This window comes from Lottia gigantea (genome assembly GCF_000327385.1).
Source record: "Lottia gigantea unplaced genomic scaffold LOTGIsca_12, whole genome shotgun sequence".
NCBI lineage: Eukaryota > Metazoa > Mollusca > Gastropoda > Lottiidae > Lottia > Lottia gigantea.
The window spans coordinates 1,278,113-1,304,530 of record NW_008707225.1 but is presented as its reverse complement, the minus strand read 5'-3'; the positions used below and the strand labels follow the sequence as shown (position 1 = coordinate 1,304,530).

General features: G+C 32.6%; 5 protein-coding genes across 5 annotated transcripts in view; 1 reads left to right on the top strand and 4 right to left on the bottom strand.

Moving 5' to 3' along the window:
• Positions 1-802: 802 nt before the first annotated feature.
• LOTGIDRAFT_97091 (hypothetical protein) lies at positions 803-1,252 on the bottom strand (the record flags this gene model as incomplete). Its single annotated transcript, XM_009048073.1, has 1 exon — positions 803-1,252. A coding segment is annotated over one exon (450 nt), but the record flags the coding sequence as incomplete, so codon positions are not given.
• A 5,456-nt stretch (positions 1,253-6,708) lies between these two features.
• Positions 6,709-7,947, bottom strand: LOTGIDRAFT_156800 (hypothetical protein; the record flags this gene model as incomplete). The annotated part of the gene is made up of 3 exons (XM_009048072.1): positions 6,709-6,876; positions 7,248-7,364; positions 7,723-7,947. The coding sequence occupies 3 exons, from the start codon at positions 7,945-7,947 to the stop codon at positions 6,709-6,711; spliced, it is 510 nt and encodes a 169-aa protein (XP_009046320.1).
• Positions 7,948-9,332: 1,385 nt separating this feature from the next.
• LOTGIDRAFT_230360 (hypothetical protein) lies at positions 9,333-15,352 on the top strand. Its single transcript, XM_009048071.1, has 14 exons — positions 9,333-9,345; positions 9,516-9,652; positions 10,079-10,213; positions 10,479-10,579; positions 11,029-11,077; positions 11,214-11,302; positions 11,551-11,640; positions 11,839-11,975; positions 12,129-12,294; positions 12,765-12,954; positions 13,272-13,354; positions 14,203-14,405; positions 14,693-14,864; positions 15,199-15,352. Exons 2-14 carry the CDS (start codon positions 9,595-9,597, stop codon positions 15,268-15,270), a joined length of 1,545 nt encoding a protein of 514 aa, XP_009046319.1. The 5' UTR covers positions 9,333-9,345; positions 9,516-9,594; the 3' UTR covers positions 15,271-15,352.
• Positions 15,353-16,568: 1,216 nt separating this feature from the next.
• Positions 16,569-18,500, bottom strand: LOTGIDRAFT_156798 (hypothetical protein; the record flags this gene model as incomplete). The annotated part of the gene is made up of 5 exons (XM_009048070.1): positions 16,569-16,699; positions 17,088-17,267; positions 17,500-17,610; positions 17,836-18,014; positions 18,484-18,500. 5 exons carry the CDS (start codon positions 18,498-18,500, stop codon positions 16,569-16,571), a joined length of 618 nt encoding a protein of 205 aa, XP_009046318.1.
• A 2,704-nt stretch (positions 18,501-21,204) lies between these two features.
• The window catches only part of LOTGIDRAFT_111202 (hypothetical protein), a gene marked incomplete at both ends in the record, with an annotated part of 23,461 nt that continues 18,247 nt past the window's right edge, over positions 21,205-26,418 (bottom strand). Inside the window, 7 exons of the mRNA XM_009048069.1 lie at positions 21,205-21,455; positions 21,820-21,985; positions 22,669-22,835; positions 23,035-23,185; positions 23,440-23,537; positions 23,985-24,164; positions 24,363-24,538. Coding sequence (XP_009046317.1) covers positions 21,205-21,455; positions 21,820-21,985; positions 22,669-22,835; positions 23,035-23,185; positions 23,440-23,537; positions 23,985-24,164; positions 24,363-24,538 — 1,189 coding nt within the window. The remainder of the gene's footprint in view (positions 21,456-21,819; positions 21,986-22,668; positions 22,836-23,034; positions 23,186-23,439; positions 23,538-23,984; positions 24,165-24,362; positions 24,539-26,418) is intronic.

Genomic DNA, 26,418 nt, shown 5'->3' with positions numbered 1-26,418 from the left:
GCCTACAATCCAATTTTGAGATTTCACGAAACTCATTGCCGTACTGATCTCATTGACTTACATACTCGGCTTCACAAACCATGGAGGGAAAGTTTTGAATTCATCAAAAGGAATGATTCAAATTCGAGATCCCGTTATAGCCCATACAGCAAAAAGGCGACGAAAAATAGTGTAACCAGAAGCGTGGTATGAAAGCAATTTGAATGTGACATCTTGCGTTTCGAACACGCTCATACTACGCTTATGAAGATTCATATTTTAGCAGCGTAGTGAGGACGACTTTCCGGTGTTACGGGAATACTTGATCTCAGTCTACATATACATATACAGTAGACGAAGATAGTTAATAATGACCAAAAAGTTTAGTATATATTTTATTCTAATTTTATTTGCATTTAAGTGATATAGATATAAAAAAAAACCAATAAATATTCACTTCTCTTATATAAATTTTACACCAAAATGTTTTTGACTGAAACCAGCCCTGTATGAAAATGATAATTTGAGTAAATGGAGTCATGTCAACAAAACAACGTTTTAAGATTTAAACGGGATATTTTGATACATTTTACATTCATTATTTTGATCGTGAGATCCTTTCGTAGCTGATGGATGGCACTGTTATATGATTGTATATTGAGCGGTCGACAGATTATTATCGTATTAATGACATTTTAATTATTTCAGGAACAAGTGACTCCATGTTAGCATGCCATACAATCTCGTCAGTGTGAACTCTCAATTGGTCAACAGGTTGGAGAATACGACATGTCAAACAAGAATCGTCACAAATTGCACCAAACCACCAACCAGCACCCATCGTATAAGCACAATGATCTGGATTTTCATCATTTTCCTTATCGAATGTCGAAAACATTTTGCCATTGGAGCCTGAAAAACTGTCGCCCATAATTTTGGAGGAACCGCCATAGGTACTTGTGAATGTCATCACGTAAAACCATGATTCATCATGCACAGTAAAGTTTTTGTAGTATTGGGTATATCTAGTGTCATTTGCTAATCTCCACGATAATTTCAATGTACTTTCTCTATCCACGGTAAGATGGTGTATATTTTCTAGCCCAAGCCAATAATCACCAGACGGAGTGCCGAAGAAACCCTTATAACCAACCCAATCACGAAAAAAACTTAGACTTGAATCCGACCTAGACATGATAACAGTTTCTTCGTTTCTACAAAACGCTTGAAAACTCGTAGGTGCTGCAAGAGGTTGAAGAAACTGAACACCGTTTGGTACACCAGTTTGGTAGCCTTCCATACAATCTGAAACAAAGACAAATATTGACCCACTTCTTTAAATGTGATATAAGGGATGTTTCTTTACTCTTCTACCTATTTTTCAACCTTTTCCTTTGTTTTACCCGTTTCAAGATACTTGATTGATTGCATTACCCCCCTTCGACATAGGAATGCTTACTTTGTCGTGATTTTATCTTAGGTTTTTCTTACAATCTTTATTATGTCTGAGAATATAGTCTGATTAAATACATTCACTATTATAATATTATAATTGTCTAAAAAATAATGTTCTACAGTAAATCCTGTTATCATTATGCCCGTGTAAGAATTAGTATATACATTGTATTTAATTTTCATTTTGAAAAGTGTTACGGAAATCTATCATGCGGTTAAAGTGGAAATGACAACCCTGATAAACCAGACATGTTTCGCAGAAACGTTGTTACCTCTTATAAGTCGTTGACAATGTTCTCCAGCATAGCCATCTGGGCATGCACATACATTTGAAATAATAACTCCACCATTCTGACACTGAATTACATTTGAATGCTGTAAGAAAGGAATTACATTTGTATAGTTAAATTCGATTCTATTCACAAAAAGGTTAAGTAAATAAGGAGTGGTGTTTAGTTCACAAAGTTCAGTGTAATATCTGGTAGTATGATAATCTACCAATAAAATCGTTAGGAATGTTAGAATCCGTATATTGAATTGAAAAAAAAAAATAAGTAAAACGAAAAAAGTAGAACAACATATCCGAAAAGTCAATTTCTTTGTTAGAGTTCTCAAGTGAGCAATAAAACTTTTAGATGTTCGGAAATATATATAATATCTAAAGCGCGCCAGCAAGAACTGTCGGTTACTAAAACAGTAATCAAAATATACCTAGTAAGCAAGAGAACCGCAGGTTACTAAAACACTTAACAAGATACCTAGTAGACAAGGAAGAACTGTCGGTTACTAAAACAGTAATCAAAATATACCTAGTAAGCAAGAGAACCGCAGGTTACTAAAACACTTAACAAGATACCTAGTAGACAAGGAAGAACTGTCGGTTACTAAAACAGTAATCAAAATATACCTAGTAAGCAAGAGAACCGCAGGTTACTAAAACACCTAACAAGATACCTAGTAGACAAGGAAGAACTGTCGGTTACTAAAACAGTAATCAAAATATACCTAGTAAGCAAGAGAACCGCAGGTTACTAAAACACTTAACAAGATACCTAGTAGACAAGGAAGAACTGTCGGTTACTAAAACAGTAATCAAAATATACTCAGTAAGCAAGAGAACTGCAGGTTACTTAAATTGTAAACAAGATAACTAGTAGACAAGGAAGAAATGTCGGTTACTAAAACAGTAATCAAAATATACTCAGTAAGCAAGAGAACTGCAGGTTACTTAAATTGTAAACAAGATACCTAGTAAGCAAGCAAGAACTGCCAGTTACTAAAACAGTAAACAAGATATATCTAGTAAGCAAGAGAACTGCTGGTAACTAAAACAGTAAACAAGATACTCAGTAAGCAAGTGAATTAGGTTATTAAAACAGTAAACAATATACTTTGTAAACAAGGAAGAACTGTCGGTTACTAAAACAGTAAACAAGATACCTAGTAAGCAAACGAACTGTAAGATATTGAAACAGTAAACTAGATCTCAAGTAAACACGAGAACTGTAAGATATTTATACCGTAAACTAAATCTCAAGTAAGCAAGCGAACTGTAAGATATTATAACAGTAAACTAGATCTCAAGTAACCAAGAGAACTGTAAGATATTAAAACAGTAAACTAGATCTCAAGTAACCAAGAGAACTGTAAGATATTAAAACAGTAAACTAAATCTCAGGTAAGCAAACGAACTATAAGATATTATAACAGTAAACAATATCCCAAGATATTAAAACAGTAAACTAGATCTCAAGTAAGCAAACGAACTGTAAGCTATTAAAACATAAAACTAGATCTCAAGTAACCAAGAGAACTGTATGATACTATAACAGTATACTAGATCTCAAGTAACCAAGAGAACTGTAAGATATTAAAACAGTAAACTAGATCTCAAGTAAGCAAACGAACTGTAAGATATTAAAAAAGCAAACTAGATCTCAAGATATTAAAACAGCAAACTAGATCTCAAGTAAGCAAACGAACTGTAAGATATTATATCAGTAAACTAGATCTCAAGTAACCAAGAGAACTGTAAGATATTTATACCGTAAACTAAATCTCAAGTAAGCAAACGAACTGTAAGATATTATAACAGTATACTAGATCTCAAGTAACCAAGAGAACTGTAAGATATTTATACCGTAAACTAAATCTCAAGTAAGCAAACAAACTGTAAGATATTATAACAGTTAACTAGATCTCAAGTAACCAAGAGAACTGTAAGATATTTATACCGTAAACTAGATCTCAAGTAAGCAAACGAACTGTAAGATATTATAACAGTATACTAGATCTCAAGTAAGCAAGAGAACTGTAAGATATTATAACAGTAAACTAGATCTCAAGTAACCAAGAGAACTGTAAGCTATTAAAACAGTAAACTAGATCTCAAGTAAGTAAACGAACTGTAAGATACTATAACAGTAAACTATATCACAAGATATTAACACAGTAAACTAGATCTCAAGTAAGAAAGCGAACTGTAAGATAAAAACATAGTAAAATAGATCTCAAGTAAAAAAAGCGAGCGGTAAGATATAAACATATAAAGTAAAATAGATCTCAAGTAAGCAAGCGAAATGAAAGACGTGAAACATGAAACCAAGTAAGCAAACTGAAATATATTAAAACAGTAAACAAGATACCTAGCAAGCAAGAAAAATGTAAAATATTTAAACAGAAAACAAGATAACGAGTAACCAATATTTTACCTGTTTCGAAACTTACCTTATCGTAATGAAGAGTTGGTATGTCAGCCATTGTCATCTTAGAACAGTCTCCTGGATCTTTGTCATTATTTAATGTACAAGTTTGAAAAGTAAAATCAAAAGATTTGCAGTTGTTATCGCGAGAACATCTTTGAGCACAAGTGTTTAGGGTATCATTTATAAAGGTCTCGTAAGCATAACCCAATTCCATCACTTTAGCATTACATGGTGATACATAAAACATATTCTCTGCATATCCAGCTGCGGATCTAAAGAGGAGGAAATAAAAAGCCAGCCACATAATGACCACTATAAACTTACAAGAATGTGAAAAACTCTCGCGCACTTACTACTGATTTTGGTTCAATAGAAGCTCAAGATGGTGATTTTAAAAGAATAATACCATTTTTTTCAATTTGTATGTAATTTATGTTGTGTTATGTTATGTGATTGTGATCTAGACTAGTGAATGAAAACCAATACACGAATTCTAGTCATAAATTAAAATTCACATCGGATGTAACTGGCTAATGATATGAAACTGTGGTTAGTGGTCCTGAAAGGGCAACAAATGAAATGAAATGAAACGTCCTACTCTTCTGCACCATGTGGGCTAATGAATAAGGGCAACGCCATGCAGGGTGCAATGAGGGAAATTTCGCCAGGACAGCGGCATTAGTCTGCTCTTTTTCGCTTTCCAACTGTCGAGGGATCTTTAACGCGTACAGCCTGTAGTACACGGGGTCTCGGTTTATTGTCCCATCCGAACGACTTGACGCTTTTTCCATGTCAGCTCCTCTTACCTGCATCACTGACAGGGGGAAACTGCGTTGAAAAATCCGAAGGTATTATCTCGACCTATGCCGGGATTGAACCCTGGACCTTCAGGTTAGCGAGCCACCGCGTCTACACTGAAAGGGCAACGTTGTCCAAATGTTCTTAAAGAATAAAACACAAAGCTAAAATATTGTAATAAGGAATGACCCACTTAAAATGAAAATATTTCACATCTCAAATTGCTAATAATTCGTAATAAAAATGCATTTATTTCGAAAGATGGTTAATACGTTAAATAAAAACATAGAACTATAGAATTGTTGCTGGAATATCTGTTTTGAGTTAACTCCTTTTAACTCAACCTGTCTGAAATGCCGAACGACACCCATTTATCATATTTGCCAATAATGTCATGATGTCGACTTTAAAACTTTTTGAGAAAAGAAATTCACTGTAACATTGTGCATTATCGATAAAGGTGCAAACACTGGGCATTCACATTTAAAAGGTCATCTGAATATACGATATTATGTATTTTCCTTTAACATTTGATAAAAATGGTGGAATCATCCTTTTAACATTTTTTAAAACATTAATTCAGATTAACTATTATCAATAATCAATTGAATCAATTGATCTTACGACGAAATATGGTCATCGAATGAGTACATCATTGATTAAAAAAACTTTCTTTGTCCGAAAAAGTAATTAAATCAAAGATTTTCAGTTTAAGAAAAAGTTCAATACGCCCATGTAACATATTTATATCATCAAAGGTTATAATTTGTTTTTTTTAATTTGTTACATCGTTGTCCAGCATTTATTTTTTGCAACATATTAAAGCTTAGGTGAGCTCATAGCTCAAGTACAGTTTAACGCAAAAACTTTTGAATACTTTAAAATTATATAATTATTCCACTATCTCACAAAAATGTATCTTGAAGTTGTAGCAGTAGTTAGTACTATACATGTACTTCGTATGTTAAGTGTCAACGAAGTTTAACAATTTTTTAAAGCGTAGTACTTGATTTTATTTTTGATCAAAAACATATCGAGTTCGGCTTCGCATTGCCTAATAAAAGGTGTCTTAATGAGTTATTGAGTCTCCGTCCATTTATTCTATTACTGGCTACTGGTCCACATTAACGAGGAGTTCCAGATATCGTATTATCGCATTAAAAATTTCAAAAGACAAGTATCCTGACTAAATCTGTTTAAATGCAAACTTTCTGTGGTTTACTACACTCGCAATCTACATAAAAATCAATGAAACACAATTTGTTCTCAGATTATAGATGACATGTTCAGTTCGTCCAGAAATAACCGCAAGAAATTTCTAGATCCGCATTTGATCAAGAGACAGGGAGCGATTCCGATTTAACATTTGACGAACAGCTATACCTAGAACATCTCTTGAACGACTAGTACTAGAAGCATCTAGATGAATATGATCAATAAGCAAACGACATACAATAACGTCAGAGAATCATTTTTGTTCGTGTTCTTCGTTAGGCTAAAACTGAAACCAGACCCGTAGCCAGGCTTGATTGTTTTAGGGGCAAGTAATATATCCGGATGGGCAATGGTGTATGGTGTTTAGTTGAAGTAATGAAATTGGTCGGGTGTCCAGTGTAGCTACGACCTGACTGAAACTAAAATATATCGGTTAGCAGTCGGTTATTAATTCACATACAAATTCACTACATTGGCAAAAAGTTAGTTATTTTACACAATATAACACTAATGTCAGTTGATTATTGGATGAATACAATATGCACTTTGAATAAGTTCACCCAAAATATCTATGCCTGACATCGACAATAACCCCAACTCCGACGCCAATAGCTACACCATATACAAATATACCAACTACAATAGCCCATATAACAAATAATTTAGCAGATCTAGCTAATTTCTTGGCGTTATATATATCACCAGCCGACTTTAGTCTTCTAGCCTGAAAGTATTCAATTTGTTTCATAAAAAAACAACGTCAATTTGTATAGTTCAAGAATTGTAATGATCTGCAACGACATAGCTTACTGAGACTTCTACATCATTCAGACCTTTGGACATAAAGTTGGATTAATTTAGCTTCTAAAATTGTAATATTAGTTGCGTATGGTTACAAATAATGAAATGAGTCATGAGTACCGAACGCAGCTCATAACTTGCGTTCGAAACTAAAGACCGCACTACTTACTCGCAACCATGCGCAACTTATGATCGTTATGGTGTGAGAGCCCCTCAAAACATTGATATCAATATAGATTTTTCCGATTGAACCGTCTCAATATCTGGCACGTTAAAAAAGTTACTTTTTTATACCTTATTATTTCTGAGGATTGCTAAGATTCCCAATGGCCAGAAACAAAATATAGAGGAAAATAAGGCGAGACTCATGTAGTCTGGTACAGCATCTTTCATTTCCAATTCCTCTTCTTCCTGGAGCAAGATATAAGTCACTTTACTGTTTATACGCTATGGTTTGCTATAGAAAAATTACTATTACTATTACATTTTACATTTCTCATACATCATTATATTGGAAATCGAAAAATGGTAAATAGAAGTCTTCCATACTTATTTTGAATCATTTTTAATTATTAATTTCGGAGTTATATAACTATGAAGGGGGGGGGGGGGGGTGGGGGGAGGGGTGGTTTTATTGTGATTGAATCACAGTGCTGTACAGCAACACGGATATTCCGTTCAATAAGCAATTGTCTGCTTTTTTTATACAGTAAGTTTGATTCCCCCGGCATTCGATTTTTGAACAAGGGGTTTAAATATATTCCCTTACCAATTCCATTTCCTCGTCTGGATCATATTTACCATAACCATAATGTCCAATAGAGTGAGGTACTTCAACATTGGAACTTAATGGTGGTGGTGTGGTATTTTTTATTGGATGTGGTCTCCTATTCCGTCTTGGTTTATAAATAGACGCAGATGATTCACCTAAATCTCTTGATGCATTTAAATTGATTGGTTCAGCATGGGCGAGTGTCTCTAGAAAAGATGACATGTTTTCGTGAATTAGAGCGATCTTCTGATCAGAATTTAACGCTCTAAATATTCGCCAGCTGAATAGTCTGAAATGTGCTGACAACATTAAGACCAGTTGATGCTTTTAGAGATTATCGGGGAATAACGTGGAATCAAACAAGACGAAATCTTAGTATTTTAGTCTATTCTGTCCAATATAATCAATTTTATTGTCATGGTCACATTACTATGTAGTGTGGTATACCACCCGACAATGCAGTGATAATATAACTATTTTAGTGATAACAGAAGATAAATGATAAGAAAGTGGACAGAAAGCTAATAATTTATACTGATTTATGATAGATAAATCTTCGTTTTTAGAAACACTTGAGGAATCCGCCATATAATCTGTAAATTGCAATGTTCTATAAACGATATGGTGATAACGATAATCGTTGTGATATTTTGGCATGTTGCAGAAGCACCTACGCAAGCGGTCAATTTACTTACTCATGCTGTCCAAAAGAAAGTAAATTGAACAGGTTATAAGAAGTCTAAAGAAAATGCCATCAAAAGCGCTCGATGGTCTCCTCGTGTTATTTCAGTTGTTGTTTTTATCCAGCATATATATGATTACAAGAATCGTGAGACTTTGCAAATTCTGATACATTTAGAGCTGAAAAATGTAAGAAGAGATTACCTGTTTGAAAAGAGGCCATGGATGATGATGATATTTGTTAAATTCATGTCACATATAAATCCATTATATATTATTAAGCCATAGCTTACACAGCGACAATATCAATACTATAGTGAAGTTTATAAATTTGAAATGAATTAAAACTTATCTAATCTTAATCTTGGTTAGTTAGTTCACATCATATTTATCGATGTGGTCAAATGGGAGATAACAAACTGTACCGTGATAAAGAATTTCTGAATAAGAAACCAAATCAATACAATACAGTACAGTAACAAAGATATTCCTAACCGCTCGTAAAAAAAAGTTGGTTAAGAGGCCCTATACAAACCACTCGTAACAAACATGTAGTCATAAACACTGTTTCAACAAAAGTATACAGGTTATCAAAACTGTACAATAAATAGACACTGTTTAAAGGCTAGAATTGTTTTTTGTTGGAGGGGAGTGGGGGGGGGGGGGTTGCAAAAGATATATCTGCAGGGGCAATTTGATGTTTAGCTGCAGGAAATGAGGGCATTACGGGTTTTACTGTCAACGTAACACAATAGTAGGCTAGCCTATACCCTATCTCGACAAAGCGTATCAAAACTGTAGAACTACTGCAATAGATAGGCTGCTGTTTCGAGAAAATGAAACAAAAATGCTCACAAGTGTACAAGGCTATAAGCGACCCGCCATTTGGATATAAGCGACTAACAACTTCCGGCCACGTGCGGAAGTTAACAGGAAAAGGTAAACAAACATATGGCAATAAAGTTGTCAATGATTTTTTGACCTTTTGTATCAATTAAGAATATTTTTTTTAGATTACAAATAATTTGTAGCTACCCAATAAAAGACCTGCTTGTTGACTTACCGTTATCAATTCTGAACAATTTATTACCAGGTCTTTTTTTCCCCAGGTAGAAACGAACGTCTACTCTACTTCAGCACCATATCACTTTAATTTTGGAGACGTTTGAAGACGTCAGAAGTAAGACCATGGCTGATCAAAGAGTAGAAGATTTACCAATTGATATTCATTATAACAAACTTTTAGGTAATACATGTTTTATAAATGCTTTTGATAATACCTTCGGATTTTTCAACCCAGGTTCCTCTTGTCAGTGATGCATGTCGGAAGGGCTGACATGGAAAACTCTGGCGTAAAACTCCATTCATTTCATTTACTTTTTCATAAATGTTTCTGTTTAATTGTCTACACCTATCCTGCTTACCACTAATGTTTAGTCAACTTGTCTACATGTCAACTAGTCTATTCGTCTACAAACTAACAATCATTCTGAATTTCTATGACTTAAATTTATTTCATGAATGGTAAAAGTAAAATTTAAAGTTTTTCAGCAGTAAGATTTCGATTTTGAGGTATATTTAATGGGATGATGCGACTGCTACTTTGTGTAGACTACTTACATATGGCCAAAATCAACCTTTGAAATGGAATTTTGTTTTGTTAAAATTACAGATTGGTTGATCAATAGAAGACATTGTAATAATAAATGGCAAGGTGAAGCTATGAAGATTAAAGAGAAACTTAATAAAACAGTAAAAGATATACCAGATGATGATGCTGAAATATCAGATTTAATAACTGACCAGAGTTAGTAGATTAGTAATAATTTCTACATTAACAAAAATAAATTTGAAGTAATGAGTGTCTCCTCTCACTAAACATCTTCTTTCCCAGATTAACCAGATAACTACCAATGCAGATAGCTGGAATGTCATCTTAAAAACACTATTGATTCAAACCCCAAAAAAATTATCAAAATTGAGGATTTAAAATAACTGACAAATAATTGGCCTTTCTTTCATAATTTTTCATCTTTTCAACTTTTAAAATTTGTTTTATTTACCTAATGTAGATATGAATTACTTTCATTGTTTAAAAATTGTTGAGAAGTTGAAGTCAACTGACTCTGGTAAAACCAATTTTTTGGGTCAATATTCATCTAAGAAAATGCAGGTGAGTCTTGGTTTTTTCATTTGTGAAAATGGTATTTATGGTCTTTGTCAGATCAAGTTATTATCATTAAGGAATATATTATGGTATATCATTCAACAGTTGACTTTTTAAGTTGAATGTTCTCATACAGTTACTAATATTTTATCTGGATATCATCAGTTACTTTTTTTTATCAAAGTTTGTATTATATTTACATCAATATTCTGATAATGCACTTGTTGTTTTCAATTTCTTTATTGTAATAAACAGTGTCAAACACCTTTTATTTCTGTAAAAAAAAGTCAAGCATCTACTATATGAATAGACCAAAGAGCAAAAATGTGTTTTCATCTTGTAAATTAGATCATTATAGTTATCAGAGATGTTTATTCACAATCAACGATGATGAATCAAGAGCAGGTAACACAGTTCTTGATATTGTTGATTAATGACGTTAATTTATGTTATAGGACTGGGCAAGTATTATAAAGATGTATGAGAAAGATGGTATATATTTAGGTATGTATGAACTGAATAGAAGTAAAACAAAAATATCAATAATATGAAATTATACTTGATATGGTAAATATAAGGAATTGATGGCAGCTCTTTCCAGCTGTTGCTGGCTTCATATGACTTTTTTGTTTCATTTTAGCTGAATGTGCACAGATACTGTCTAGAAATGTCAATTATGAAATTCCTGCTTTAAAGAAACAGATAGGTAAATGTCATCAAATACAAGAGGTAATTACCATATAGATCTTAGATTGAGTCAAGCTGTATGTTTTCTATTTTATATACTGTATATTTGTGTGTAAAGTGCAGATTGCTTTGCCAAATGAGGGGATTTTCAAATTCTTGAAAGCAAGAAAAACAATTCCATCAAGCTCTAATCCAGAAAAGTCTATTGAATTTTTCACATTTAATAAAAATTTTGCGCTGATTTGTCACAGAGCTTTTTGGATTGGATTGATTATTTTTTTACTATTCAGGAGAGTAAGCGTAAAGAAAGAGATTACTTTAACAATTCAGTTAATCAGAAGAAGAACTATGAAGCCTCCTGTAAGAAGATGGGAATTGAGGTAATGGTCTTCCACTTTTCTGTATTTATGAGGAATCAGATTTTTTCCTGAATGTCCAGCTGGTCATGGGTCAATCCTCTTGGCTGTGTTTCCTGGTTTAGTCATACCCCTTTACTGCTGGTAGGAATTGAATAATGAGATAAGATACAAAATTTAATGAAAATCCAAAGTTGAATGGTCTTGCTGATTCTGTTTTAGGGAAAGAAGATAAAAACAGAGTTAGCTGCTCTTGTTCGTGATTTACCAAGTGAATTAAATATCATAGCTAAAGAATGTCAGAAGTTAGATTCTACTATATCATATTATGATGATTTTATTAGTCATATTATGAGCAGGTACATACAGTATTTTCTAATAAAATAAATACTTGTGATATGTTTAATTTAATGTTTTCTGCATTCGTGATTCTTGTAAAATCACAAAATAATCCATTTTAGACTCATTACATAGTTTACAAGCATTGTAAATATTTTTATTGTATTTACTAGGGATGATTTAAGTAAAGACTCTCTCCAAGCTTTAAAACATGTAATAAAGAAAGGTAATACCACTACATATGAATGGAAGATGGGTAAAAAACCTGTACATATAGATGAAACATCTATACTGATTGATACCTCAGATGAAAATGATACAGCTGATAATACAGAAGATGTAAGTAGGCTTACTATTAATATGTAATTAAAAATGTTTACAATGTAAATCAAGCTTTTCATTTTGGAATTACAATGTGCAAAATATTGTCATGTTTATTCATATTATATTTATGTCGAGCCGTTTGCTTCTGAAAATGAATCTCAAGGTCAGCACTCTTCAATTTAGAAAACAAAATTAGTGTTAGTTGATGACCTCTTGCTACTAATAATATATGCTATATAACACCACACAATAAAAGAAAAGGTAACAGCACCTCACCGTCTGTCCACAATTAACTAGTGAACTACATAGAAGTCATAGTTTTTGTCAGATTGTTATGAAATTTGTGTGTTATATTATATCCACAAGGTCTTGGTTTGATGTAACAAATCTTCCCAGCCCTTGATATAATTTATTAGGAAAGTGTTTGCTCTTGTCTGGCAAATATTTACTTTGTTTAACACATGCCTATCAATATCTGTTGTTAGATTGATTGGGGAGGTGATGTGGAAGTATCTACAGTAGATATAGATTTTAGTGATCAGATAGATTTTGGTGATATAGATATAACTGTTGAGAGTGGTGGTGATGAAACTAGTAATAATCAAGATGAAGGAGGTGATATTAATTGGGATATAGATACTACTACAGATATAACATCTAATGATTCTTCATCAGGTAGATATATGTTCTAGCTATCGTTTACATTGTATCAAGTAATATGTTAGAAAAATGAGACTTGTTATATTGCTCAACCATATATATCTTAATTAAACTACACTACTATACACTGTTTAGTAAAAACAATTGAAATTTTGCTTTCACTAATTTACATTGAAATTCAGTTATAAGGTGATATAAGTTACATTTTTTGCAGTTTATAATATAAATGCCTTTTCAAGTTTTTGTTCATCAAACTTTAGCTCTTATCCTTATACATGTATGTGTGAGATTTTATATAACTTGATAATATCAATGAAGTGATTGTATTACAGATGGAGTAGCAAGTGGTGAAAATGCTTTAAGTATATTAGAGAATCCTGCTACTAGAAATCTCTTTTTAGATGATTTATTTGAGGTAAATTTTTAAACTATGAGAAGATTTATTGAGAAATAATGTATTTAGTTTAAGTAGTTTTTTTCCACTATTTTCACTATTGGTCCATGTAGAAGGGAATTTTTATACGTCCACATGGAATGGGGGGCATATATTGTCATCCACATGTCCGTCTGTCCACATTTGCTCGTAAACACTTTACAAGGTACAATTCTTGATTGATTTCGACAAAACTTGGTATGGTTGTTTGTAATCACCCAAGGATGAACCGTATTGAAAATCAGAAAAATGGAAAAATATTTAGTATGAGTTATTGCCCTTGTTCTTAAAACACTCGTAAAAAGAAGGCGCAATTCTTGATGGATTTTGATGAAACTTGGTATGAGTGTTTGTAATCACCCATGGATAAACCCTATCGAAAATCAAAAAAATTGAAAATATTTAGTATGAGTTATTGCCCTTGTTCTTGAAAATGCGTTCAATTTGTAGCACGCAAATATTCTACAAGGCACAATTCTTGATGGATTTTGACGAAACTTGGTGTGAGTGTATGTAATCACCCTTACGAAAATCAGAAAAATCGAAAAATATTGTTGCCCTTGTTCTTCAAAACGCGTTTAGAAGGCCCAATTCTTGACAGATTTTGATGAAACTTGGTAATATTATTCAGTATCGTCTCAAAAAGTTCAAAAGAAGTGTATGTCTGAAGGTTGAATATTTCATACTAGTGATTATACTGCAAAATATTTTTATTTAAAATCAAAGCTGATGTACTTGTACGTTAAAATGAAGATTTCATCTGAGCTGAAAAGTTTTGATATAGGCATTTTTCTGCATAATATCTTTAAATTCCTCTTCTTGTCTTTCAGTTGGAAGCATTTTTATGTCAAAGACTAGAAGAATTACAGGGTGATTCTTCTGTATTATCTGATAATCAATTTCAATCATCACCAGAATCCATACAGTTAGACGCCTCACAAGTTTCAACTTTATTGTCTAATGTTAATAATATTTTAACACAATTAACTAATATGAGAATACAACAATTATTATTAATACGTAATTCACCAAGGTAAGAAATAACTTTCTAAATTAATACTTCAGGTAACATGTATATAACCTGTCCATATTATAGTTAAGATAATGTGAATGTTAGTAATATAAACTGACTGAATTTTTGTTAAAGGATAATATACATGATACACTGTCTGTCCATATTATAGTTACAGATTATGTAAACTGTCTGAAAAACTGTCCATATTATAGTTACAGATTATGTAAACTGTCTGAAAAACTGTCCATATTATAGTTATAGATTATGTAAACTGTCTGTCTATATTGTACATTTTATTATTTCAGATATGTAAATCGTGTTCATGATAATTTAAAACAGATTTTATTACTGGCTGACAAAATGACCTATTTAGAAAAACAAGCAGTAATTAGAAGGAATGAAGCTTTGGAAGAACAGCAAGAGGTGGAACCTAAATTAGACACTTTAATAAAAAGGACCAAACAATTACAAAAACAGGTAAATAATTTGTTTATAAAAAGTGTTGACTTTCCTATTCATTATTCAATTGAAATTACAGTGTAACTGCCCTGAATTGAACAACTAGGGAACCAAAGGTAACGTAATCTGAATATTGTTTAGTATTTATTCATGGTTCAGCATGGTTAATGATGTACTCACAAAGAAATGTTATTTGTTGAAGATAACTGAGAGAGGTTAATGGTTAATTTAGGGAGGAATAGATTCGAAAGAACTCTTCCAGGGAGAAATGACATCACTGATGTTGAGAATCAATGTTAAAGTATATTCATATGTGTATTTGTCGTGTATTTTTTTTATATATATATTTCAGTTAGAGGGAGAGATATCTAAGAAATATAAAGAGAGAAAGGTCAATATTATGGGAGATATTAATACTATTTAATTTATTATGTTATAATTGATGGGGAAGGGAATTGTTTTATTTTGTACAGTATTCTTATCAAAATAGATCTATATTACTGTTTAAAATATTCTTTTTGCAAAACAATATGATTTTTATACGCCCACATGAAATGGGGGGCGTATATTGCCGTCACCCATGTCTGTCAGTCGGTCCACAATTGCTCGTAAACATTCTACAAGGCACAATTCTTGACTGATTTCGACGAAACTTGGTATGGTTGTTTGTAATCACCCAAGGATGAATCCTATTGAAAATCAGAAAAATCGAAAAATATTTAGTATGAGTTATTGCCCTTGTTCTTGAAACGCTCGTAAACACTCTAGAAGGTGCAATTCATGACGGATGTTGATGAAACTTGGTGTGAGTGTTTGTAATCACCCAAGGATGAACGCTATTTAAAATCAGAAAAGATCGAAAAATAATTAGTATGGGGTATTTCCCTTCTTCTTGAAAATGCATTCCATTTTTAGCTCGTAAACACTCTGAAAGGCACAATTATTGATGAATTTTGATGAAACTTGGTTTGAGTGTTCGTTATCACCAAGGATGAAACCTATTGAAAATCAGAAGAACCGAAAAATATTTAATAAGAGTTACTGCCCCTGTTCTTGAGAACGTGTTCAATTTTTAACTCGTAAACACTCTAGAAGGCAAAAATTTCTAACGAATTTTGACGAAACTTGGTTGTTGTTATCACCCAAGGATGGACTCTATCAAAAATATTCATACTCAATATTATTCAGTATGGCCCTAAAGGGTTCAAAAGAAGTGTATGACTGAATGTTGAATATTTCATACTGGTGATTGTTACTGTACTGCCAAATATTTTTATTCAAAATCGAAGTTGACAGTGGGCGTATATTACCTTGCCTAGCAAGCTTTCTTTATTGGTTTTTGCGATTGATCTCCCTTTATTGAGTCTATGGTAAAGTAGATGGTATTGTTTTGGTATTTGCAAACGATTGTGTAGCCTATACCCTAGCTCTCGTCAAATTACATTGGTTTCATACATGTCATCTGTGGAGGATCAATTTTCATAGATTGAAACTAGACAGGGATAATGACTGTGGTCGTCAAGACACAGGGCATAAAATAAATATAGAAAGAAAAACACAATTAAAATACAAATAAATTTATATCAAAATCAAACTTAACAATTGTATAATATACAAGCCAATAAAGCAAGTTATGTATTTTATAAGTAAAAAATTTCATCACAGTTATTGCACTTGGAATAAGATCTTTGATGAGGTTGAATGATATTTCTAGATTCTAACTTAGTCTTCATCATCGTCTTCTGTGTATCTGCTGCTTCTTCGACACATACTGAATGGCCTTGTTATAGCCTTTCTAATAGATCTTAATATCCTCCTGAATCGAGATACTGGTACAGGTGGTGGTGGTGTGGCTACAATAGAAATATAGCTTATTAAATATCATGTAGATGGCTGATCTTACCAGGAATGATTTTAACAAATGTATTGTAGTACTTGAAGAATAATTTGTACATATGCTGTACATAAAACTATAAGAGCAGTAACACATCCATGCGAAACATTCAATCAAGAAATATCCACTTTCCATTAAGATTTGTTAATGCCTTTAATTCTGATTTGACAAATGTTTTGATTGATTTGTGATCACCAAGAGAACATATTAGGTCTGTCATGTGTCAATGAAAGCTAATACGAAAGTCATCATCACATAATCACTCAATATAACTGGTATCATCTACAAGACATCAAAATTACTCGAAACAGATGCCCTGTATGTCACGAATGAAAAAAATATCGTACCATTTAAGTATCCTAATTTAAATGGGTTCAGATGATCTGGAACGTCTTTAGATTTCTCTTGTTCCAATCCAAGTTGTTTTATCAGATCATCATACATATCACTGGCTTCATCATCAGTAATAGCATCAGTTATACCATCAGTTAATTTACCACAATCTGGTTTTAGTTCAACTTTTTTACCTACAATAGTTTAATGGCTCAATTTATCAGTTGTTCTATAAATGTATTTTTTAAAAATTATTTTACATTTCATTTTGGATAATTTCCAGATTTTGGGGTAACTTTAAGTTTTTGATGTAGGCTTTAAGTCAATTATTATATATTAACAAAAAAATAAATATTCAAGTCTTCATTCCAAGCTATTTGATCTCTATGCAATAGTCATTTTGACATGAATACATATTCTACATACCTTTTTTGGTTTTACCACTGTCAATGTTACCATCAGCCTGATTTATATTAGCTGTATAAACTGCTAAAACACTAGACTTGGTGGCTGTACTCTGTATTGAGTCTTCCTCGTCTGAAATGGACAAAACAATTTAAACAACGCCAGTATATTTTGGTACAAATGCTTAAAGGGAAAAGAAAAAAATTGCAGTGGATAGTGAATTTACTGACTTTAACAATCTTTCCAGTGTGTTTTCAGTCTTGCTTCGTTATAATTTCCCGACCGACGCTTAGAAAACCCAGTAACTTTCTTATCGCTATTAGTCAGAACGATCTAAAAGTTTGTATACTAAGTTACCTTTATTGAGTACTTTCAAATTCAAAGCAGCATTTTCTGTCTCAATGTCTGTTTCCATTGTCAACATGGAACGATGGGTCTCTGCACTAGAAAAGGCATGGTCCACCATTTGTCTTGCTATTTGGTTTAAGTAGACATCAAGTGGACTGGGTCCTTTCACATATTGTATTGGAAACATCCTGGAAAATAAAAAAAATATATGTTTTATTTTCTTTAAGTAGGAGACATAACCACGTTGAACTTAATAATTTACGAAATAATTGTGTTCAACTAGCGAACAGATTGGGACTAAACATTGCAAGATAGCATATTGTATTTTTGGTCTATTTGTGGTCAAAAAGAACCAAATTCAAGATGATTAAAAATAGGTCTGGATCTCATATTGATGAATGCGTTCATTATAGACTTATTATAGTTCCTGTTTAGTGGATTACATATTACCGAAATCAGTTGTCCTCTAGCTAGAAACCAAAGTAAACCAAGATCTTGTCAAACTAGAAATTTGGACAGATACAGAGTGTACGTAGAGATTCTATGTAGGGAAAGCAAAAGATCTTGACAAAATTAAATTGGACAGTGTTGTTGATATCATTTTCATCTCTACTGTTCTAAAACAAGTAAACCGCAATTATACAACGTTTTACCAACTCTTCGAATTTCTTCATTTCTAATAATAAGGTGGTGATAATCCATTCACAATCAAGCGCCTACTCTTATGCCAAGACGATCGCATTGTTTCCTCTTTTGGAAACCCAAGTCTATGCATTTATATGTTCTGCCAATTTGTGCTAAAATTAGTTTAAAACAGATTCAATTGAAGGCGCAATGGACGACAGCAGAAATTCAGCATCAGAGGTAGCACAGCAGAAACAGGAAAAACACAATTCCACACAGGTTATGTCCACTATTACTTATTTTGTCACTAGACATGAAAATAACAATTTACCTTCGAATGATTCTAGAAAAATCCCCAAAAATATAGAGAAACTCGTGAACACGTCTTATAGAATGTAAATTTCTTAGACTTGTGACGTCATGCTATTATTCTAGGTATTTTAATTGTTTGACGTCATAATAATAGTAAGAATGAAATTTTTGAATTAAACATTATTGAAATTATGCTAAATCTTTTTGTTTCAAATTGATTACGATTATTTGCAAGTACATTATCAAGGCCTGTACGTAGAGAGTCCAAATTGATATAAATTTCATTATCCACATATTTTCCCATTAAATAGTTGGTTAGAATCACGAAACAGTTTGGAAAGTTAAAAACATTTAGGCTAAACATTTCTAATGGTAGATCCTGAAATTCTATATCAGAAGATTATTAGGTCTATTAAAAGCCACTGTTCGCCATTTTCGGGGGTTGATTTGGGACTTGAATATGAAAAGAGTACAAGAAATGTGCGAAAATTGCATAATCCTTTCAAATTTATCATAAACTACTCATTTCACTTCTATTTCTATATTTAGATGTTTTGTTACGATTAAACAAGTGAGTTGTATTTGTCAATGAAAAATAAGAAGAAAAGTCTGCTGTCACTGGCAATAAATGTTATTCTTTACGACAGGCATTAGTGATCCAGGCTGTCCTCCCGTATATCTTTCGGAATTAAACCTAAAATTATGACGTTGCTTTTTTATTCAGAAATAAAATAAAACTTATCGAACTGAACATTACTCAAATTCAGGGAAATATCTGATTTCTAACATTTTTTGCTCTAAACGTAGGCCAATGTAACTTAAAAGGTGTAAACATCTGTTGAAAACTGTGCACAAAATCATAAAATTGTCAATGATCGAGTAATTCTGAAATGATGAAAGTTTAAGACTTATAATTATGTCAATGGTAGCCAAGTCTAAAAATTTAAGATGCAACGTGTCCATCCGGCTAATTTAATTCAAGTTTTACAAGTAAGTAACCAGTAAAATAATATTTCTGTCAATGGTTGACATTTTTTTCGGTGATTAGTATTTTGGAGATGAAATTTTCAAATTGTACAAAATTATTGCCAAAACACGATTCTGAGAACTGTGTTCGTGGACAGTAATCAAGCATGCTAAACAAGAAAAGAGACGACGGTCTATTGTAAAGAGTTTTATTCAGGAACGAATTGTACTCAGTGTATAGACTGTTAAGATATTGAACCTCGAAGTTAAACCATTGATTAGTTGACTTGGGTATGAGATGAAATCAGGGGTTAATACGCACAGTTTGTGGTCCGCCGTTAGGTTAAAAGGAAATATAACAGTCTATTTGGAAGCAGAGGTCCTTGACTATAATACCTCTAGACTTGCTACCTATAATGGGCGAAACTTCAATACAGAAAAGGTATGTCCTTCTTAAACATGTTGACCACATTTAATTTTCAATTGTATGCCATTTGCCTTAGCATGTCTGGATCTATAGAAATAATAATAATAAACTCTTTATTTTACACGGGCCAGAAATAGGCCCAATACATAAGGACATGGCCCTGTCTAACATTCAGCCCACGGGGACAATGCAATGAATGAATGAATGAATGGATTATGAACTATATCTACAAAATATTCTATGATGTACCACTTGATTCTTTCAATATTTTTTTTTTGTTCCGAAACTAACGCCTGGTGATCTGTTGTCGCTTGCTTCTGGCAAAGTAAAACCAACGAGGCCCTGATAAAGCAGTAAGTTACAATGGACAGAACTGGAGTTACAGTGTCTTCTCACCTTATACCGTCAATAATTGGACCAACACAAATGTTATTTAATCATCAGAAACATTAATACGATATGCAAGAAGTTGGTTGTGAGAGACAATTAACGCAGATGAAAGGTAACCCATATAATCCATTTCCCTATTCATGACATAGGTAGCATTTTTTTCGAAATTCTAAAAAAATAAATGCATTTCATTGCTCTGGTGTAAAAATTTATACGGAAAGTTGATATTTATCACAAATAAATATAACGGACATACGTAATCCATACAATACCTTTACATTCTATCAATAATCCCAAAAATTCTGCAAATTTTGTAGAGAAACTCGTAAACACGTCTTATAGAAAGTAATCTTTCTTGACTTGTGACGTCATTGCATTATTAACTGTATTTTAATTGTTTGACGTCATATATATCAACATCTATAATATTATTTCTTTTTGGAACTTTTATCTGTATCCTCTAGTCGTCTGTGCGTTTTCAAAAATGAAAATTTCGTTAAGGATTTTGGTGAATATTTTACCCCTTTAAGAGCCACGAAGGCCAACAGCACCCCAATTATAATGATATGTAGTAATTTAATGGTCGTTGTGTTATATAATATTGCCAACTGATTTTTTAATGGTAATTTTTAAAATTAAATACAAATCTAAATGATATTTTAATGGTAAATATCCATTAATGATTGTACAGATAATGAATTAGTAAAAGTTTTTAAGTCCACTGGTTGCCAGGATGTAAAAATCAACTGTAGCTGAGGATCTTTCATTATAAAACCATTATCAGAAAAACGACCAGATATACCACGTGAATTAATCCATACAAATGGTGCTATGTGGTTTGTAGTTAATGTTACTGTAAATTCTGTAGGAGACATCTTTTTAACATTCGAGATCTGAAATATAAAAATGGCTTCTATTCAGATCATTCTTAAGATATGTGAGCTTGGAACTGCCGTTCGACTTGATGTGGAATTTTTCTTTCAAAAACCATAACTTCCAATAGCTATACAAATATGACTAATAATATTTCTTGAAATCTTAAAATACATCAGGGAGCATAGGTTGCATTGCAATTCATAAGTTCCCATATAATGGTCGGAGAATTGTCTAGAATGACTGATATATACAGTATTCGGGTACCACTGAATAACAAATAGCCTTTTTCGGGTGCATGTATTCGCAAAACACCCCCAGCCAATATCTTCCTAAGGCCAATGCCGTAATTGACATACTGTTTTGAATATTTACCTGAATATTGGACTGTAATATTCTACCCTGGACATCAGTAAAATATGATAATGGTAACCACGATGTACTGGTTGGATTATCTCTTGAGTTGAGATAAAAATAGAGAAAACAATTCTTCTTGTCTGTACAACCAGCTTCAGATAAAATATCATCTACATTCTTTTCAAAGATACATCCTGACGTTTGGTTTAACTAAAATGAAAAATAGGAATTTCATGCATTTGGTTTTTTTTTTAATCCAAAACAGATCTCTGCTCAAATTTTTCTGTTATTTAACAGATATTCCTTACACATTAGCTCTGATTTATTTTTAAATATTTGGTCAAATGCGGTCTTGAAACGAAAATGGAAGGTGTTATGGTAAAACATAACATTGCTGCACGAAAGATCCATTGTTGGCAACGCTGGTTTACAAATAGCAGTAGTAGCAGTAGCATGTGCAATGACAGATTTCTTTGGCCAAAGGTAGATGAAAAGTGAACATCAACAAAAGCTGGTATCCAGACTAGTAGATGTTGGTAGTTAGTAGTTGGATCTGAATCAATCAATCGGTTTAGTACTGTTTGTTTGTTAGTTGAAAAATTGTTAGGTCTGATCTTCGTTCTTCCAAAGCTCGTTATGATCATGGTAATCTCCTTTAGATAGTAACTACTGGTTTGGTTAGATTATCTGTTATCGGTTAGAAAATGTATGGTCAAAATTATCTATGTTATACTTACTTGAAAGGGAACCTCTTTAGAATATAGAGGATTAAAATCTCTCCAGGTATACACTTCCAGTATAACTTTACCAGAGGACCTTTCTTTAGTCGTTTTGATTAAGTCGTACACTTGATGCTTGGGATACTTTAAAATAATTTCCTCAGGCGTCATGACTCTAAACTTTAACTGATTTGTTAGTGGATCTCTTTCTTCTAGCATTGCCAGTTCATCGTTGACAATATCAATTGAGAGGTTTGTACCATAAATATGCGGAGACACGATGGTAGAGTTGAAGAATTTCTTGGCATAGTAATGTAACATTTTCCATTTCTGATTAAAATCTATACAAATTGAAATTTAAACTTTTATTAAAATTGAAATTTCAAATAACCCCATAATGTCTGACTATGTGGCCATATCCGGACAGAGGTAGACAAGAAAAGACACATCGATTTGTTAACTTGTCTTTTGGTGAAATATATGCATTTTGACTCCCTTTGTCTATTGGCGAGCAACTAAATAATAAAGAGTACATATTACCTATAGATGCCCAAGTGGGAGCCTGCCATACATCAGCCAGAAACCAAAATATAGAGCCCATTGTATGACCTTTACCACTGGAAGGGTCAAAGTTATTCTGTGATCTACGATAATGTTCTGTCATATACCTCATCATCATAGCATGGTTTATCTGGTAAAGCAAAAGTCAAGAAGTAAAATTCATTCAGTTAATATGAGCACATTTCGTACCTCAAGACAAATAACTTGTACTTAACTACTTCATTAAAAGAAACAACAAAAAGTGGTTAAAAAGTACAAGAGGATTATTAAAAGTTTGTAGACGGTAAAATGATGTCTCGGGCGATGGGGTAAAGAGATTTATCACAGAGAAAGAGAATGTTTCCAGGGAAGCGATTTTTTCAAAAATATAATAGAAAATTTTACCTGCGATAAATAGATCATGTGTTGAAATCTTGTAACGTTATCTGTTGTAGTTGGTAATGTAAAGTGAGCCTTTATTTCATCATACATCTGCTGCGTTCCTATAAGAGAGAGTCGATTTTTCCATAAAACGATTTTGCCGACATAATAGAGGCAATGATAGCATTATACTATAAAACCCAACGCCTTTTCAGTGGTATATATAATAGATATGTAATATATTATGTTATAATTATATTATATCATTGGTAATTTGGACTATTCAAAAGAGGACTGGCAAACCCACTGGAATCAAATATTGATTGTCGATGTATCTTTCACTAGGCAACAATATATAGCAACAATCTTTGAGATGGGTAACCTAATTATGATGAATTTCTATATATTTGATAATTGGACATCTAATACTTATATCAATTAGTAGAGGTATTCTAATGATTGGAAAAAGTAATAGATCGTATAAAAACTAGGCGGAAAGCGATCTTTAACGGAATTAAAGAATGACTACTATCGTATTAGTCGTATTAGATTTAACGAATATGTTTTACCATTTGGATGATGTGTTCTATGTTGTGCTATAGGTGAAAAGAAATCCATATCAGATTTATCTATGACAGGCTCCAGTGTTTCTGGATCACACCAAGATATTAATCCATATTCGGATGCAAACCTCGGAGTGGGAAAATTATTTATATTCCATAAATCCGATATATAGTCATAGAAATGTACTGGAAATAGAAGAAGAAAAGGACATGGTGAATAGACAAAGCTTCAAAGAACAGAGCACTTGGTTCTTGAAAATCATTAAGAACTCATAGGAGGTAATCACAGATATCAACAGAAGACAAACATACCGATCTTTATCATAATCAAATTGTCAACAGCATTTTAGTTTAAGTAGATGTCGGATGTCTAACAATTCTTACCATCGCCATTAAGTTCAGATTGACAGTTATTACACATTATATCTGACTGACCATTACTAGGACTAGAAACTATTCTAGGTCTGGTGAGATCCTCTGATGTTATAATTGGTGCCAAGGTCTCCCTAAATAGTACTCTATAATCATCTCTAAATCGTTCCATATCAGTCACATGTAACCTAAATCGAAATAGAGTATTACTTATTACACTTTATTGGGTTAATGGTACAACATGACTCAAAAATATGTATTTGGTGGAAATCTATTTCCAACAAAATGACCACTGGAAACTGATAATTATATGGTAACATGGTCGCCAAATCAGCTTATAACAGACAAGTTACTGTCAGACTGGCGGAATGTTATGAATCTAAGCATCATGGTTCAACTTTTGGTCGAAGTTGATACATAACGGTGCAATATTTCAACACATTGCACGTCAATGAAGGAATTTAGAGCTTCTTCGACATCCACGGACATATAAAGAAGATTAGAGTACATACCAATTCTGGTTGATAAGAATTTCGTCTTCATCATTAAATCCCCAAGCAATAATTGATGGATGATTCTTGATTCTTCGGACCTTATGGAAAAAAGTTAAATCAAGTATTTTAATGAGATTAATCAAGGATGTGTATTTAATTAATTCTATTCATTCATTATTGAAGAAAGTATTCATACGATAAATCTCCCTGGTACATTTTCTCAATTTCGTTACATTTTGAATATTAAACTCCCTTTTTTATTTACTCCTTTGGAAAGTTAACCGCCATTTTTAAACTATCTTCTCTGTTAAGCATATAGATGTGTACTAGTCAATTAAGAATTAAAGTATAAACAGCAATGGCATTCAGAGTTGCTAAAAATTACATACTTGTTGAGTTACTTCAATTTTAACAGAATCTAGAAAATTCTGATCGACAGGATAAAGGGCATCACAGAACATCAGTCCTTCTAACACCATGATTCCTAAATTATTGGTTAATTCATAGAAATAGTCATCTTCATAGATCTACAATTAGAGACAGATATTCACAAAATAATATCAATACTGTACAAAACACAAGAAGACAAGTTTCATGTACAGTTTTAAACTAATTTTAAATTGGTTATTATTGCTTGATTTTATCTAATTATAGAGGAAGATTCCTCATGCGTTAGTTTCGACAGGTGAAATTCGGACAGTAAGACTTACAGCTAGACCAGGTATTGTTAGGAAATTCATATTTCCTTCAGCCACTGAGTTCAACAAAATCTCTATTTTCTCCTCTGTCACTCTTCCTAGCATTGTATCAGGTGGGACCCAGTTTGCACCTTTCATAAATATTGGTACACCATTTATACGGAAGTAGAATGTGTTGCCTTCAAAATAACAAAATGCATCCTACAGGACATGAATTGGCTTTTTTGGTTTACTGGTGCGATAGCATAATGACCTTGCTTAAAACTTACAGATACTCCAGATACTGTTAACAAATTCATATTTCCTTCTATAACTGAGTGTAATATATTCTCTATTTTATCTCTAGTTATTCTTTCTAACATTGTATCAGGTGGGACCCAGTTAGCACCCTTCATAAATATTGGTACACCATTTATACGGAAATAGAATGTGTTTCCTTCAAAATAATATAGTTTATTGCCTTACTTCAGTCCAAATAATTTGGCTTTCCTTTTCTAATTTTCTTAAACGCGAAATTTTGTAGGTGAGAAAGGCCTTGAGTTCAATTACATGATTTACCCGATACCACCAATCATGAACATCATCTTGAAAACATGTTGAAGAAACACAAATTGGACAACAGTGGAGATTAAGCTTACTCTTCAACAAGTGATCACATCTTCACCCATATACAGTTGATGCATCTGGCTAATGGCGACCAAGCCACTACTCCTATATATTATTATCGTACCTAAATATTTATCTGAGGAGACAGGATCTTGAACTAATTCTACTGTTCTGAACCCAATCTGTTTGGTTTTGGTTGATATGTCAGGAGAATCATCCAGGGTTAAGGTTACTGTCAAGTTATATACATCTTGGTTACCATAACCTCGG

Bases quoted from the DNA above. Each gene is read 5' to 3' on its own strand.
- LOTGIDRAFT_230360 (XM_009048071.1), top strand. From the start codon at position 9,595: ATGGCTGATCAAAGAGTAGAAGATTTACCAATTGATATTCATTATAAC. The intron at 9,653-10,078 runs GTAATACATGTT...TTAAAATTACAG, and splicing joins TCATTATAACAAACTTTTAG to ATTGGTTGATCAATAGAAGA. The intron at 12,295-12,764 runs GTAAGTAGGCTT...ATCTGTTGTTAG, and splicing joins CAGCTGATAATACAGAAGAT to ATTGATTGGGGAGGTGATGT.